Source organism: Sciurus carolinensis, chromosome 8 (genome assembly GCF_902686445.1).
Source record: "Sciurus carolinensis chromosome 8, mSciCar1.2, whole genome shotgun sequence".
Classification (NCBI taxonomy): Eukaryota; Metazoa; Chordata; class Mammalia; order Rodentia; family Sciuridae; genus Sciurus; species Sciurus carolinensis.
The window spans coordinates 85,651,333-85,665,260 of NC_062220.1; the positions used below are offsets into that span (position 1 = coordinate 85,651,333).

Below are 13,928 nucleotides of genomic sequence, written 5' to 3' on the forward strand. Positions count from 1 at the left end.
ATCCCCAGCCTTTTTTATTTTGAGACAAGTTCTCACTGAGTTGTTTAGGGCCTCACTGAATTGCTTGGGGATTTGCTAAATTGCTGAGGCTGGCTTTGAACTTGTAATTTTTCTACTTCAGCCTCCCTTGCTGCTGGGGTTATAGGCATGTGCCACTACACCCAGACACTTCTTACTTTTTTTTCTCTCATTCATGGAGCTATACATGTATATGCAAGTATCCAATCCAATTTTTTATTGTAATAATAGAATTTTTTTTTTTTTTTTTAGCTGGGGATTGAACCAGGGTCCTATGCATGCTAACTAAGCACATGTTCTACCACTGAACTACACCTTCAGCCCAGGAATAACACAATTTTTGCACCTTCCATTGTCATTACATTTTGAAGAAAAAGGTACCAAGAATTTAACCAGTGGTCATACTTAATTTTTTTACATACACTAAGTGCTTTTTGCTTTTAAGCATGTTAGGTGATTTAATTCTTATAGCAACCTTATGAAGTAGGCACTGTTAAGATCCTTGTCTTCACTTGAAAAAACTGAAGCTCAGAGAGGTTAAGTAATTTGTTCAGGGTCACACAACTCTGATGGCATAGTTAGGATTTGAACCCAGATGTGAATGACTCCAAACCAGTACTCTGACCATTTTGATGCTGCTTTTTAGCTAGCTACTGAAGATGATCAAACATGTCAGTGGAGTAAGGTAGGTTATGTGTCAAAAGATTTATTATAGTTATCTGTTTACTAGAGTGGCTTTTGAAAAATGTCAGGCCCCCTGGAGAGCATGAGGAAGTTTATGGAATTTAGATTTACTTACTGAATCAATAGAAGTGGATATTATAGCATTGTCTCTCTGGGTTATTTTCCTGATTGTCTTAAACTTTGGATTTACAGTACATACACTGAGGAACTCTAGTGCATATCAACCAGAAATTAAATATGCTTATGCAATGTTAGGAGTTTCTGTATAAAATAGCATTTTTATTTCACCTCATTCTTACCATTTCTTTCTTTTTTTTTTATTTTGTTTTTTTTTGGTACTGGGATTTGAACCCAGGGGCGCTTAACCACTGAGACACATCCCCAACCCTTTTTATTTTGAGACAGGGTCTCACTAGGTTTCTTGCAGCCTGGCTAAGTTGCTGAAGCTGGCTTTGAACCTGCAGTCCTCCTGCTTCAGCCTCCCGGGCTGCTGGGATTACGTGCAGCTCCTTTCTTTTTGATGTTGAAGTAAAACATAGACTTAGCCAGCTGGTGTTTAGATGATCACAGTTTGGTTGGCGATGTCAGCATCACAATCAGCCACCAGCCCTGCCTATGCCTTTTCTTTACACCAGGGCTATGGGGTATTGACCTTGGCCACATCAGTTCACAGGGTTTTTTCACAGTCTGTTTGATCTAGTGCCTGTTGACCTCAACATCCTCAGTGAGCACAAGTGTGTCATTGTCCTCCTTCTTCCTGGCTGACTGTGGTCGGCAGAGCATCCTGGCATCTGGGCAAGCTGTTTCTCCTGTGGGCTCCTCCAAGGGCACCTGGACTGCCTCTGGAGCCGCAGCGTCTGGGCCCCTGGAAGATGGGGAATGTGAGGATCTTTTTGTGGCCGTGGACACCTTTCAACACTGCCATCTTGGCCTTCAAAGTTCTGGCTTTGGCTTTGGCTTTGGTTTTAGCAGGGGCAGGAGAACTTCCATCTTCGCTTTCAGTTCCATCTTGGTGGAAAAGAAAAAAATCCTTCTTGCCGTGTTTGCACCTTGCTTCCCGCGCTAGCAATTTAACTTTTCCAGGTCAACTGTTGTTCATTGCCTTAAACCCATTTGGGGACTGCGTCAATCCCATTTGGAAGCAAGGAGAGGATAAGTAGCAAGTAAATAATATATTCCAAGAGGGCGAAGGCAGGACGGGTAGAGTTGGAAGCTGTGGTTGTCTGTGACTGATACCACAAGACTTCCACTTCTGGGCCATCTGGGTTTGCTCTGCAGATCTTTGAATGACAGTCCTGCTTCAAAAATTAAGTGTTGCTTTTGATCCGAACTGAAAAAAAAAAAAAAAAAAACCAAAGAAATTACAACCTGATGTGCCAGCTAAGGCAGGGAGAAATGTCAAAAGCTGCTATGGGGCGGAAGCCAGGCGTTCACTTCCCCAGGCTGTTTCCTCTTTTAGTAAATGGTTTTCCTGATTTAGCAAAAGAGGAGCAAAGGTGCCTCTGTTTCCTTTTATGTATGTAGATGTTATTCGTATTTATTTATTTATATTTTAAATAAAAAGGTAGTACATATTTTTAAAAGTTGTCCACCATCCAGGAATGTGTAAAGTAGCAACATGAAAGTCCCTCCCCCCCGCCAATCTGTTCACCTTGGCATGTGTCTCTTGTTTTTTTTGTGTGTGTTTGTTTTTGTGGTGTTGGGGATCGAACCCAGGGCCTTGTGCATGCCAGGCAAACACTCTACCAACTGAGCTATATCCCCAGCCTCTCCTGGGCAAGTGTAAGCAGGTAAGTGTGTCTACTTGTTTCTCAGTGGAGTCACCCTACAATTGTTTAGCAGTTAACTGTTTCTACTCTGTGCATCTGGACGCCTTCCCATCTCAGCAGTAAGATTTCCCTCTCCTGTGAACTACAGGGTGTTCCATGCCTGGGTCCTACTTGATTTAATCATTTCCTTACTAATAGGCACTTGGTTTGCCCCAGTGTTGTGTAAACTCTTACACAGGTGGCTTTGCCCCCCGGGGCTGGTCTTTCTGCAGGATTCCTTCCTTGGATCAGGGATGTAAGCTGTAGACTTTGGAGTCAGTAACCCTGCATCCAGATGTGATGGCCTGTCTCAGATGGATTCTTCGTGCCTGTTTCCTTTTCTGGGAGGCAGGCAGAGCAGCATGTAGCTCAGAGCCCTGAGCCTCAGCAGAGCTAGCCATGGGGGCGATGATTCTCAAAGATTTCATCATTTCCAAACTTGGGAAGGTAGAACTTGCTAACTTTGAATCTTGCTTCTGTCCAGCTGTACTTCATAGAGAACTCTTCTTTGCCAACTCTGCTCCCAGTCTTGGCTTTTGTTCCCGATTCCCAAGCGCATTTGTTTACTTGCAGTATCTTTGGACTTTGAATTGCTGAGGAGATCACAAGTTTAGCTTTCTTTGAAAAAGATTGCCTTTGGTTTTGTTTCCTTTGGTCAGCTCTCTGGCTCCTTCCTGCCAAGCCCTTTCCTGGTCAGTGTGGCTGGGCCAAGCATTCTTTCCAGGTGTCATTTAGAGCCTGGAGGAACAGCTTCAGCATGGACAGATGCCTGGGGTTTCCTTGAGGCATGAAATGAATCACGGACCAGGAGGTAGTGAGTGAGCCTTGCTGACTACTGGGCACCCTCGTGACCTTGTTGTCCTCTCCCTTCTGTTTTCAATGACAATGTTTTAGTTAAGGGGCTGTGTGAGTCACTAAGTTTTTTCGGTTATACTTTACCAAGTGGTTTTAACAGTGGGTTCTGGTTTTAACATTGGGCTCTGGCATGTTTTAAGCCAGGGTGCTCTTTGTCAGATGCGTTGCTCATGTCACTCCTCTGTTTTACCTCCCACGTCCTTCCAACGCTCCTCAGTGCCATGTCAGACATAGCTAATTGATTGAGCATGCCCTGTCTCAATGAGGCACTCCAGATACCCAGTACTACCAGACTAGAGTTGATATAAGGAAGGACCCAGGAAAACCCTGTCAGAATCCACAGGTGGGAGAGGATTCGGGGACTGCTGAGATGGGGTGCACTCAGATTTGTGGGATTCTTGCATTGCTAAGATTTAAAAAAGAAGATTGGGGGTCTTATACAAGATAGCTGACTTTTTGATTTTCATATAAAAGATATAAACACCTGCCTACCCTTATCAGATATGTGCCCTGTCATTTTATATAAGAATATTTCAGTACCCCTCCCCAAAAGTATAATCTCAGAATAAAGTTGAGTCCTTTAGGAAGAATAGAGTTACTTTATATTCAGTAGAGGGGAGTGAAGGAAGAGGAGGGGGTATGGGGGTAGGAAGGATAGTAGAGTGAAACAGATATTATTACCTCATGTGCATATATGACTGCATGGCCCATGTGATCCTACAATATGTACAATCAGAAAAGTGAGAAATTATACTCCATTTATGTATGATTTTTGAAAATGCATAAACGCATTCTACTGTCATGCACAACTAATTAGAACAAATAAAATTAAAGAAAAAAAGTTGAGTCCTTTAAATTGAGAGATTTCAGCTTTATGAAAAGTTTACTGCATTGGTTTTCTTTTCCCCATTTAACTGTGGGTCTTAAAATCTTGGTCATAGGCCTAAGAACCCTGTGGTAAGATTCAGACTGCTGGAGGTTTTCCCTTTTATTCTGGGGTCCTACAAAGCATCGAGGAATAGACCTTGGAGAATGACTGTAATCAAGCAGGGAACCCTGGAAAGGGTGGCCATTTTTCTCCCTAGAGTCTCATGAAGAAAGAAACTCAAAAAGCACTCCTAGGCTCATGGTGCCGTTTTCCTGTAGCTGTTAAGATCAGGATCCTTCAGGTTCAAAATGACCTAAGGCCTTGTTTAGCTGGCTTTGCAGGCTTGTTCTGTTTTGTCTTTCCCAAAGCAATATGAATTGTTAAATCTTCATTTTCAGGATCTGCTCTTTACTATTTTTTTCTGCTAAAATTTTTCAAATATGAATTTATATTTGACTGACTTCTGTATACCTCGTAGTACTGAGCCACACAGAGGGCATTTCATTGGTTCATATTTGAAGACTTAGTTTGAAAAATGCTACAAGTAGTTTTTCTTTTTAAACTAAAATTGTATTAAAAATAAATGCTAAGTGATCAGGGTGCAGATATTTATCTCCAAGGCCTGTGGGAGAGGCCTGTCCCACAGTTAATGGAAGATCTTGAACAAATCAGAGTCTAGAAGAGAAATGTGTAATGCTTGAACAACCAGCAGCATAGGAGGCTCAGAAAAGGGAATCGACTTAGGCATTAGGAGAGAGGATCATCAGGGCTTGGTGACCAATTGGATTTGGAAAGGATGGAAAAGTAAAGAATCAGTGACAACTTCTAGGATTCTTGCTTGAATCACTGTGCAAGCCTTTTAGGGCCAGGCATGGTGGCGCATGGCTGTAATCCCAGCAGCTCAGGAGGGCTGGGGATGTAGCTCAGTAGTTACGACCCCCTGGATTCAATCCCTGATACCCGCATCCCCCCCAAAATTTGTGATTTTAGGTTGTGTAACATGCATCTGTATTTACTTTTGGTGTGGGTTCTTTTTGCAGTGTTTCATATAATTAGGAAAAAGGTCCTTACGTGCCATCCCACTCTTTCCTACAGCTGAGGGACATCACAGGAGAGGTGGGCATATGAGACTGTAAGAGATGTCCGTCCGATGGGTAAATTGTGGGGTTCCTGCCTTTCTGTGTCCTGACTGAAAACCAGAGTGCCTTGATTGCTTTGCGCCTGTTCAGCTGCAGGTGTCTGGAGCCCAGGGCCTCGAACATCCCCAGGCACTGATAAAGGAATTGAGGTCCTTACTCAAGACACTGAAACTGGCCCTGGGCCAAATTCCTCACACCCTCATGTAAACTCTCAGCCCTGACCCCACTGCCCAGGCATCTTCTCTCACCGTAGAGCAGCTCTCTGTCTGTTGGAGTGACACTGCAGCCATTCTGTAAGTAACTTCCCCCCCGAAATGCTTTGCCCTGATGGCCCTGGTGTGTGGTGCTGCTCTCTGCAATCCCAGCCGGCCTTGGCTCATGAGGGTTTGGGGCACTCCCTTGAGGGAATTCCCCTCCAGCCACTTTTGGGGCCACTTTTGCTAGCCATGGGTTTGGCAGGACAAAACAGAGGAACTCAGAGGGAAGGGGAGAGTGGAGAAGCCGGGGCCTAGCGGAGACAAAGCCGCCCAGAGGGGTGGGCACTGGCCAGCCCTCGGCTCTCAGATGAGAATTCCCGAGTCACAACAGAAGGAAGGTTTGGAAGAGGAGATGGCAGAGGAAGGATGGGGTCAGATTCAGGTGGCAATGGGGAAACCCCAGGGTTGGGTGTTCCCTGGAGAAACCTCAGCTTGGCCAGACATTGTGGCTCCAAGGAACGGGGTGCTCTGTACACTAGGCCCAATAATAAAATGGGCAGCTCAGGGTTTCAGGTAGCACTTTTTAAAAAAAATAGCTTTACTGAGCTATGACCCGTATAGCATTACAATCCAGTCCTTCAGTGTACACTTCAGTGGTTTTCAGTATATTCATAGATATGTGCAGCTATCACCAGTCCATTTTAGAATATTTTCATTACCTCAGAAAGAAACAACTCTGAACCTCTTCCTTATCACTTCCCCTCCTGCTTCTCTCCTCCCCAGCCCTAAGCAACCAGTGCTCCACATTCTGTCTCTAGACGCCTCTCTCTGGACTTCCATGTGAATGGAGGCTGACGTGTATCTCGTGTTTATCTGCACTTCTATTAATAGGAAGGCCAAACATTTAAATAGATTATTGACCTTTCTTCAAAAACTTTTTATGTTTAATTGTGGTAAGGAGTGCATAACATAGAATTTACCATTTTACCCATTTTTAAGCGTACAGTTCAGCAGTGTCAAGCATGTTCACATTGCAGTGCAACAGCTCTCTAGATCTTTTTCTGGATAAAACGAAAACTGTAGCCGGTAAACAGGAATGCTCCATTTTCGCCTCATCTCCAGGCCCTGCTTGCTCTTTGTCTATTTGACTTCGTTAAAAACTTCCTAAGTGGAATCATAAAGGACAAGTCTTTTTGTGATTGGATTCTTTCATTTGACATAATTTCTGTAAGGTATATGTGTGTAGTAGCATGTGTCAGAATTTCCTTTTAGGGCTGAATATTCCATTGTGCATATATACCACATTCTGTGTATCCACTCATCCATTGATGGACGCTCGGGTTATTTCCACCTCTTGGCTATTGTGAATAATTCTGCTGTAAACATGGGTGTACACATCTCTTGGAGATCTTGCTTTCAGGTCTGGATTCAGACGTGGGATTGCTGGACCATGTTGTAATTCTGCTTTCAATATTTTTAGCAACTGTCGCACTATTTTCCACAGCAGCTCCACCATTTCACATTCCTACTAGCACAGGGGTTCTGATGTCTCCATACCCTCATCAACACTCTTTAATTTTGTTCTTTCTTTTTTTAAATAGTAGTTATTCTAATGGATGTGAGGTGAACTTTCATTTAGGTTTTTTTTTTTTTTAGGTACCCAGGATTTGAACCCAGGGGCATTAAACCATGGAACTACATCCCCAGCCCTTTTTGAGAAAGGGTCTTGCTAAGTTGCTTAGGGCCTCGCTAAGTTGCTGAGGCTAACCCTGAACTCCTGATCCTCCTACCGCAGCTTTCTGAGCCACTGGGATTACAGGCATGCCCACCACGCCCGGGCTTTGCTCACTTCTTTACAGAAATATTTTGGTATAGATATGTAAGAATTTTTCATAAATTAAAAAATATTAGTCCTTTGTTATTTATTATGTTATTTTCATTATTTGTTTTTATTTTGAAACATGCACAGATTTAAATTTTCATGTACTGATGTTTTTCATTATTTTCTCAAGATTTTTTATATTGGTTTTATGTTTATGTAAGGGTGGGGAGGTGTTTATTAAACATAGTACTAGGACCAGTTCCTCTGTATGTCCCAGGGGCCTCTGTGGGGCCCTCATTGCCTTGGGCCATCTCCCAGGGGCAAGAAGATGGCCACAATACCAGCTCCCCAGCATGGCCAAACTTTCTCCTGCTAGGCAGTGAACTTGTAAGGCCCAGGTATGAACAGAGCACAGCTCCCTCAAGGCACTCTGGAGGAACCTCTGAACAGGAACTGGGTACAAGGGTGAGGAGGTTTTCTTCTTGAAGGGTAGGTGATAACCTTCTGAGGACTCCAAATTAACACAGCTCTTGGAAGCCCCTGGAAGTAGCCACCATTCTTACCCTGTTTTCTTAGGTACTTCTGAAACTGGCCTAGACTCTTCTCCGTACTCAGGTCCTCTCCCCCCGTGTTCCCTGTGGTTCCTGTCTGACCCTCTCTCCCCTGAATATCAAGTCTGTTATCTGTAACTTCCTTGTAAAATAACTGCTAGTCAGCTTTCTATCACTGTGACAAAATACCTGAGATAACCAATTTCATGGAAGAAAGGTTTTTATTTATTTATTTTTTTGGCTCACTTTTTCAGAGGTTTTAGTAATGTCAGTTGGTTCTATTGCTTTTGGGCCTCTAGCCAGGCAGTACATCATGGGGGGAATGTGGTGTGGGAGAGGAAGACACTTGTTTTATGGTGACCAGGAAATGAAAAAACAAAGAAGAGGGGCCAGGATCCCAGTATCCCTTGTAAGGGCATGCCCCCAGTGACCCAACTTCCTTGTGTTAGGCTTCACCTTCTAAGGTTCTACCATCTCCTCATACCATCACAGGCTGGAGACCGGATCTTCAACATGTGGATCTTTGGTGGACAGTTAAGATCCAAACTATAGTGATAGCTTTCTGTCGGGGCAGAATTGTAATGGGAAAGGAACAGGGTAGCTTTTCCCTGGGCACAGTTGTCCCATGGTGGAGTCTCTTCAACATTAAAAAGGTTAAATGCTGTCACCATGGCTATAAGACCGGGGTGAGAGTGCGTTGCAGGAGGTGGTGTCAAAGCAAGACGGCAGGCAGTCCATGGAGGGAGATACCAGAAAGGTGCATTTACTTGCTCTCTCTCTCCCTCGCTCAGGCTCCTGGCTCTTGGAACCTGGCCTGTATCCAGAAGGTAGTAGACAGGGTCAAGCGTTTTGTTTGAGGATTGACTAGTCCTAACAGCAAAGAAAAGAAAGGCACAAAAATTGTTTCCTTAAAAAATATACTTGCCTCCCCAACTCTTAGAGAGGCCCTCGCCACCACGAGGCTGGTTATGAGTCCATCTCCACCTCCTTCCTGGGTGAGGAAATCTCACGCTGTATGGGGAGAATGAAGATCCTAACTCTGGGGCTGGGGATATAGCTCAGTTGGTAGAGTGCTTGCCTTGTGTGTTCAAGGCCCTGGGTTCAAATCCCCAGCACCACCAAAAAAAAAAAAAAAAAAAGATTCTAACTCTGAACCATTTGTTTGTATCACACCATCACAAGGGCAGCCTCAGGCACTGGAGGGACCAGAGCTGGGACTCATATGGGCTTGAGTGGAAACTAGACTTGAACTTGGAGACTTTGGGCAGCTGAATCCCTCTGCTTCTGTTTTCTTATCTGTGGAATGAGGATACTGAACCCCATCCACTAACAGGATGATTGTGAAGTTCAGTTATGTAAAAAGCACAGATCTGTGCTGTTGGAGAAATTCGGTCAAATGGGGAGACAGAATATATAGATCACATGATGCAACCAACGTAAGTAGGGAACTGCACAACGTGGTTGTGTAATGGGGCCAGAGAGTTGGGGCAGGAGAGGGGAAGTGGTTTTTTGCAGAATCATGGAAAAAGAGGGGAGTTAGTGGGGTGACTGGAAGGTGGAGGTTGATGGATGGAGGGTCCACCTGGACACAGGGACATCTGCGTGCAGCATGTGGTTTATAGGAGCACAGAACCTGAGAAGATGGGAAGTCCCGTTTTCCTCTCATACTGGACTCCTCTGGTAACCCAAATGCCCAGAGTTCTCCTCCTCCTTATCCTCTGCCAGTCCCCTCAGCCTGGAACATCTCTCCTTTTGTTTCCTTGGCTAAAACACTCAGGGTCTACTAGGTCTTGGCTTAAGTGTTGCTTTCTCAGTAAAGCCTCCCTCTTCTGAGTCCTTCCAATCTTTAAAAAGTTGTTTTTAATTGTGGTAAAATATATATAAGATAGACCTTCACAATCATTTTAAGTGTGTAGTTCAGTTGTATTAAGAACCTTCTCAGCACCACATATAAATAAATGAATAAAATAGAGGTTCATAAACAACTAAAAAAAATATCAGTATCAGCTGGTTGTGGTGGTACACGCCTGTAATCCCAGCTGCTTGGGAGGCTGAGGCAGGAGGATCGAGACTTCAAAGCCAGCCTCAGCAAAAGCGAGGCACTAAGCAACTGAGTTAGACCCTATCTCTAAATATAATACAAAATAGGGCTGGGGATGTGGCTCAGTGGTCCAGTGCCCCTGAGTTCAATCCCTGATATCCCCCACCACCCAAAAAAAGGAAACTTCACGTTGTTGTGCAACCCCTCGCTAGAACTCCTCATCTTGTGAAACGCACTCTACCACTGAAGAACTTCCCGTCTTCCCTCTCCCCGGCCCTTGGCAATCCCCACTCTGCTTCTGTCTCAGGATTGGACCACTCTGGGGGCTTCATCAGTGCTTGTCTTTTTGTGACTCATTTCACTCGACCTGATTGCCTCTGGCTTTATCATGTCGAGTGTCCTTCCATTCTTGTTGCGGGGTGCCATGTCCAGTCCTTTCACATCGTCCTGTCGTGTAGTTGTGTAGACCTTGGATCTCTGAGTCTGCTCTGCTCTCCACTGTGCGACCCGCCTCTAGGTCGGCCAGGGTGCGTGGTAGCAGCTCCGTCTGTGCTTAGTGAGTGCACCCATGAGCCAGTGCACGTGCTCCCACCCTGGATTCAGCCCCGGCCTGCTTTCCAGTCTGCTCCCCAGAGGTCTTCTCTGTCACACCTTCCTGTTACTACAAATGGGGTGCTTAAAACTAGAAATGTATTCCCTCACAGTTCTGGAGTCAGAGCTCCAAAATCAATGTGTCAGTAGGACCACGCTCCCTCTGGAGGCTATGGGGGATCCTTCCGTTGCCTCTTCCAGCTTCTGGTGGTTTCAGGTGGTCCTTGGCTTGTGTCTCCAGCTCTCCTCCTCCTTTGCCTCCTTCTTCACGTGGCCAGCTCCTCTGTATGAGTGTCTTCCCCTCGCCTTTCTCTCATAAGGACCCTCATCATTGGATTTAAGGTCTGCTCCAGTCACCTCAGATGATCTCGCCTGGAGATCCCTGACCTCATGTTGCCAAAGACCCTCTTTCCAAGTAAGATCACATTCACAGGTCGCAGGAGTTGGGACTCGGACTTATCTTTTTGGCAGCCACAATTCAACTACACCCTCCCAGAACCCTGTCCCTCTGTGGGCTGACCTGGTCCGGTCGCCATCTCTTGACCGTACATCATGCTTTTCATCTGCTTCTGTGTGAGTCATTGTCACACCTCTGTTCCCCCGACAGTCCCTTTTTCTCCTTGACCATTGAGATTCCACGACTCTCGCTGCCTTTTCTCTAGTTTGCACTGACTTCTTCAGGAGAGAGGAACCTCCTTTCCCCTGGACACCTGCCTGCCTGCTGCTCACGGGGCGGTTCGCTCTCTCTGTGGCGTTCCTTTCCATACAGGTTGGGGTTACCTTGTCAGTGACTCCATATGGGTCTGGAGGCTGGAGCCTGCTGGGTTCCCGCTTCCTCTGGAGGCTGGAGCCTGTTGGATTCCAGCTTCCTCGTACAAGCTCCCTGCAGCACCAAGACACTGGTAAAGACTCCGGGAAGGTTTGTGGATGACAGTATCTAGCAAATGGGTTCAGACTTACCAACATAAAGGAAACAGCGATCCTGCGGTCATAACCAATTGTAACAACACATATGTAAGTGGATAGAGGCAGGGAATTGAATTTTTTTAATTAAAAAATTTTTTTCTTACAACATTTTGATTCATTATATCCAAATGGGGTACAACTTTTTATTTCTATAGTTGTACGCAATGTAGATTCACACCATTCATGTAATCATACATATACCTAGGGTAATACTGTCTGTTTCATTCTACTATCTCTCCTTCCCCCACCCCTTCCCACCCCATTTTCCTCTATACCATCCAAAGTTCCTTCATTCTTCTCTCCCCCCCACCCCTTGACAACCCCCCTCGTTATATATCATCATCCACTTATCAGAGAAAACATTCAGCCTTTGGTTTTTTTGGCTTGGCCTATTTCACTTAGTATGATATTTTCCATCTTCATCCATTTACCAGCAAATGCCATAATTTTATTCTTCTTTATGACTGAGTAATATTCCATTGTGTGTATATACCACAGTTTCTTTATCCATTCATCTGTTGAAGGGCATCTAGGTTGGTTCCACAATCTAGCTATTGTGAATTGAGCTGCTATGAACATTGATGTGGCTGCATTACTGTAGTATGTTGATTTTAAGTCCTTTGGGTATAAACTGAGGAGTGGGATAACTGGGTCAAATGGTGGGTCCATCCCAAGTTTTTTGAGGAATCTATACTGCTTTCCAGAGTAGCTGCACCAATTTGCAACAGGGAATTGAATTTTTAAAGCAGGGATCAGTGTTAACTGCAGTGAGCTTATATATTAAGTGGCATTTACAGATCAATAGACAACCCGGGGACATGCAAGGTGCAGAGTCAAATGACAGGCTGGCTGCATTGACTGGCAGGTCCCAGTCAAGGTTGACTCTCACCCCTCTTTGGGCCCCACCAAGTCTCATCTGACCTCTGGAGTAGTTTAAATATCATAGGAATAACCTGATCCTTGAAGGTTTGAGTTTCCAGTAAAAATATTGGGGCTTCCCCAGTGGTGGATCTCTCTGGGTATCATTTCCATTCCATTCACTGCTGCCTGCTGGTTCCCCTTCCCAAAACCTCATGACCCCTCCCCTCCCCAACATCTCTAGGCTCTGACTCTGGCCTGATTGACTAGCCTTGCAATTTGAGGACCTGTCATTATTCAACTGCCTTATACTGGCCACGGCCCACACTCCCATGCCCCAGTGTGGACTGACGTCCATCAGATCAGCAGAAGATGAGAGCGAGGGAGGAGCAGACCTTCCCCTGTGAGGGTCCGCGGGAGGCCACCAGAGGCATGTCTACTCCAGTGTGGAGGTTCCATGTCACTAGTGTTGACATCTTATTTTTCAGATTAACCGGGTCCTGTGAAGATGTTTCCGGAACAACAGAAAGAGGTATGTCATCATAAATCTGAATGTAAATAACCTGAGTGTTTTGACTCACAGTAGGTTAGTTCTTCATTCACTGACAATAAACCGGTGGCATCTTAGAGGAGAGCTACTGGAAGAACAGGTGACCCACCTTCATGCATGCTCCCCACACCCCACCACAGGAGCATCTGTGACTTTCATATTTTGGTTCCAGTGACTAAGCTGTAAAGCATTTTGGCCACCTACCGCTTATCCAGAGCATCTTTTCTCATGACTCAGAACTATCTCCCTCGGGTCTGCCTTCTTGGTTTTCTTCTCTGTTGACTCATCCCTGAATGGCTCCCACCTTTGGGAAATAACGAGGGGACTGTGCCTTTAGTTTCGGTTTTGCCCTGCCTGTTACCTTTTGGAACCTCCCCTCAATACACACCCAAACACTCTCTCTCTCTCACACACACACACACACACACACACACACACACACACACACACAGCTCAGGCATGACTGTCCCTTCCAGAGTGTAGCTTAGCCTCCTGAGCTTTCACCTAGGAGTCAAGCTCGCACTTGACCCATGTACATCTTCCCGTATATTTTAATCATCTCCAGATTACTTATAATGCCAAATGCAATGTAAATGCTATGGAAATATTTGTTACACTGTGTGGTTTAGAGACACATGATCAGAGGAAAAACGTCTGGATGTATTTAGTACAGACGTGGAATTTTCTTTTTTCAATATTTCTGATCTGTACTTGATTGAACCCCACAGATACAGAGAGCTGACTCTGCCTTTAGTTTCTGTTTCTTCTGGAGGTCAGAACAGATACAGCATGGCCCAAAGTACCTGTGATGGTCATGTAGTCAGACTGTCCAGTGGCCAAATCCTGAGGCAACTAAATCTCTCAGGTGGGACATCCCAGGTCTAGAGACCACCTCCCAGTTGCCCGGAGAGTCCAGACCTTCTTTGGGTAGGGTGTGTAGCAGTATCTGAGCTACACATCTTCACAGTCTCCCAATACCA

General features: G+C 45.1%; 1 protein-coding gene across 3 annotated transcripts in view; it reads left to right on the forward strand.

The window, feature by feature from the left end:
• Snx10 (sorting nexin 10) overlaps positions 1–13,928 on the forward strand; it is a 58,396-nt gene that overhangs the window by 22,028 nt on the left and 22,440 nt on the right. For all 3 annotated transcript variants that reach the window (XM_047561793.1, XM_047561792.1, XM_047561794.1), the window contains one exon: positions 12,887–12,930. In XM_047561793.1, the coding sequence (XP_047417749.1) occupies positions 12,907–12,930 (24 nt within the window). In that variant the 5' untranslated portion in view covers positions 12,887–12,906. The remainder of the gene's footprint in view (positions 1–12,886; positions 12,931–13,928) is intronic.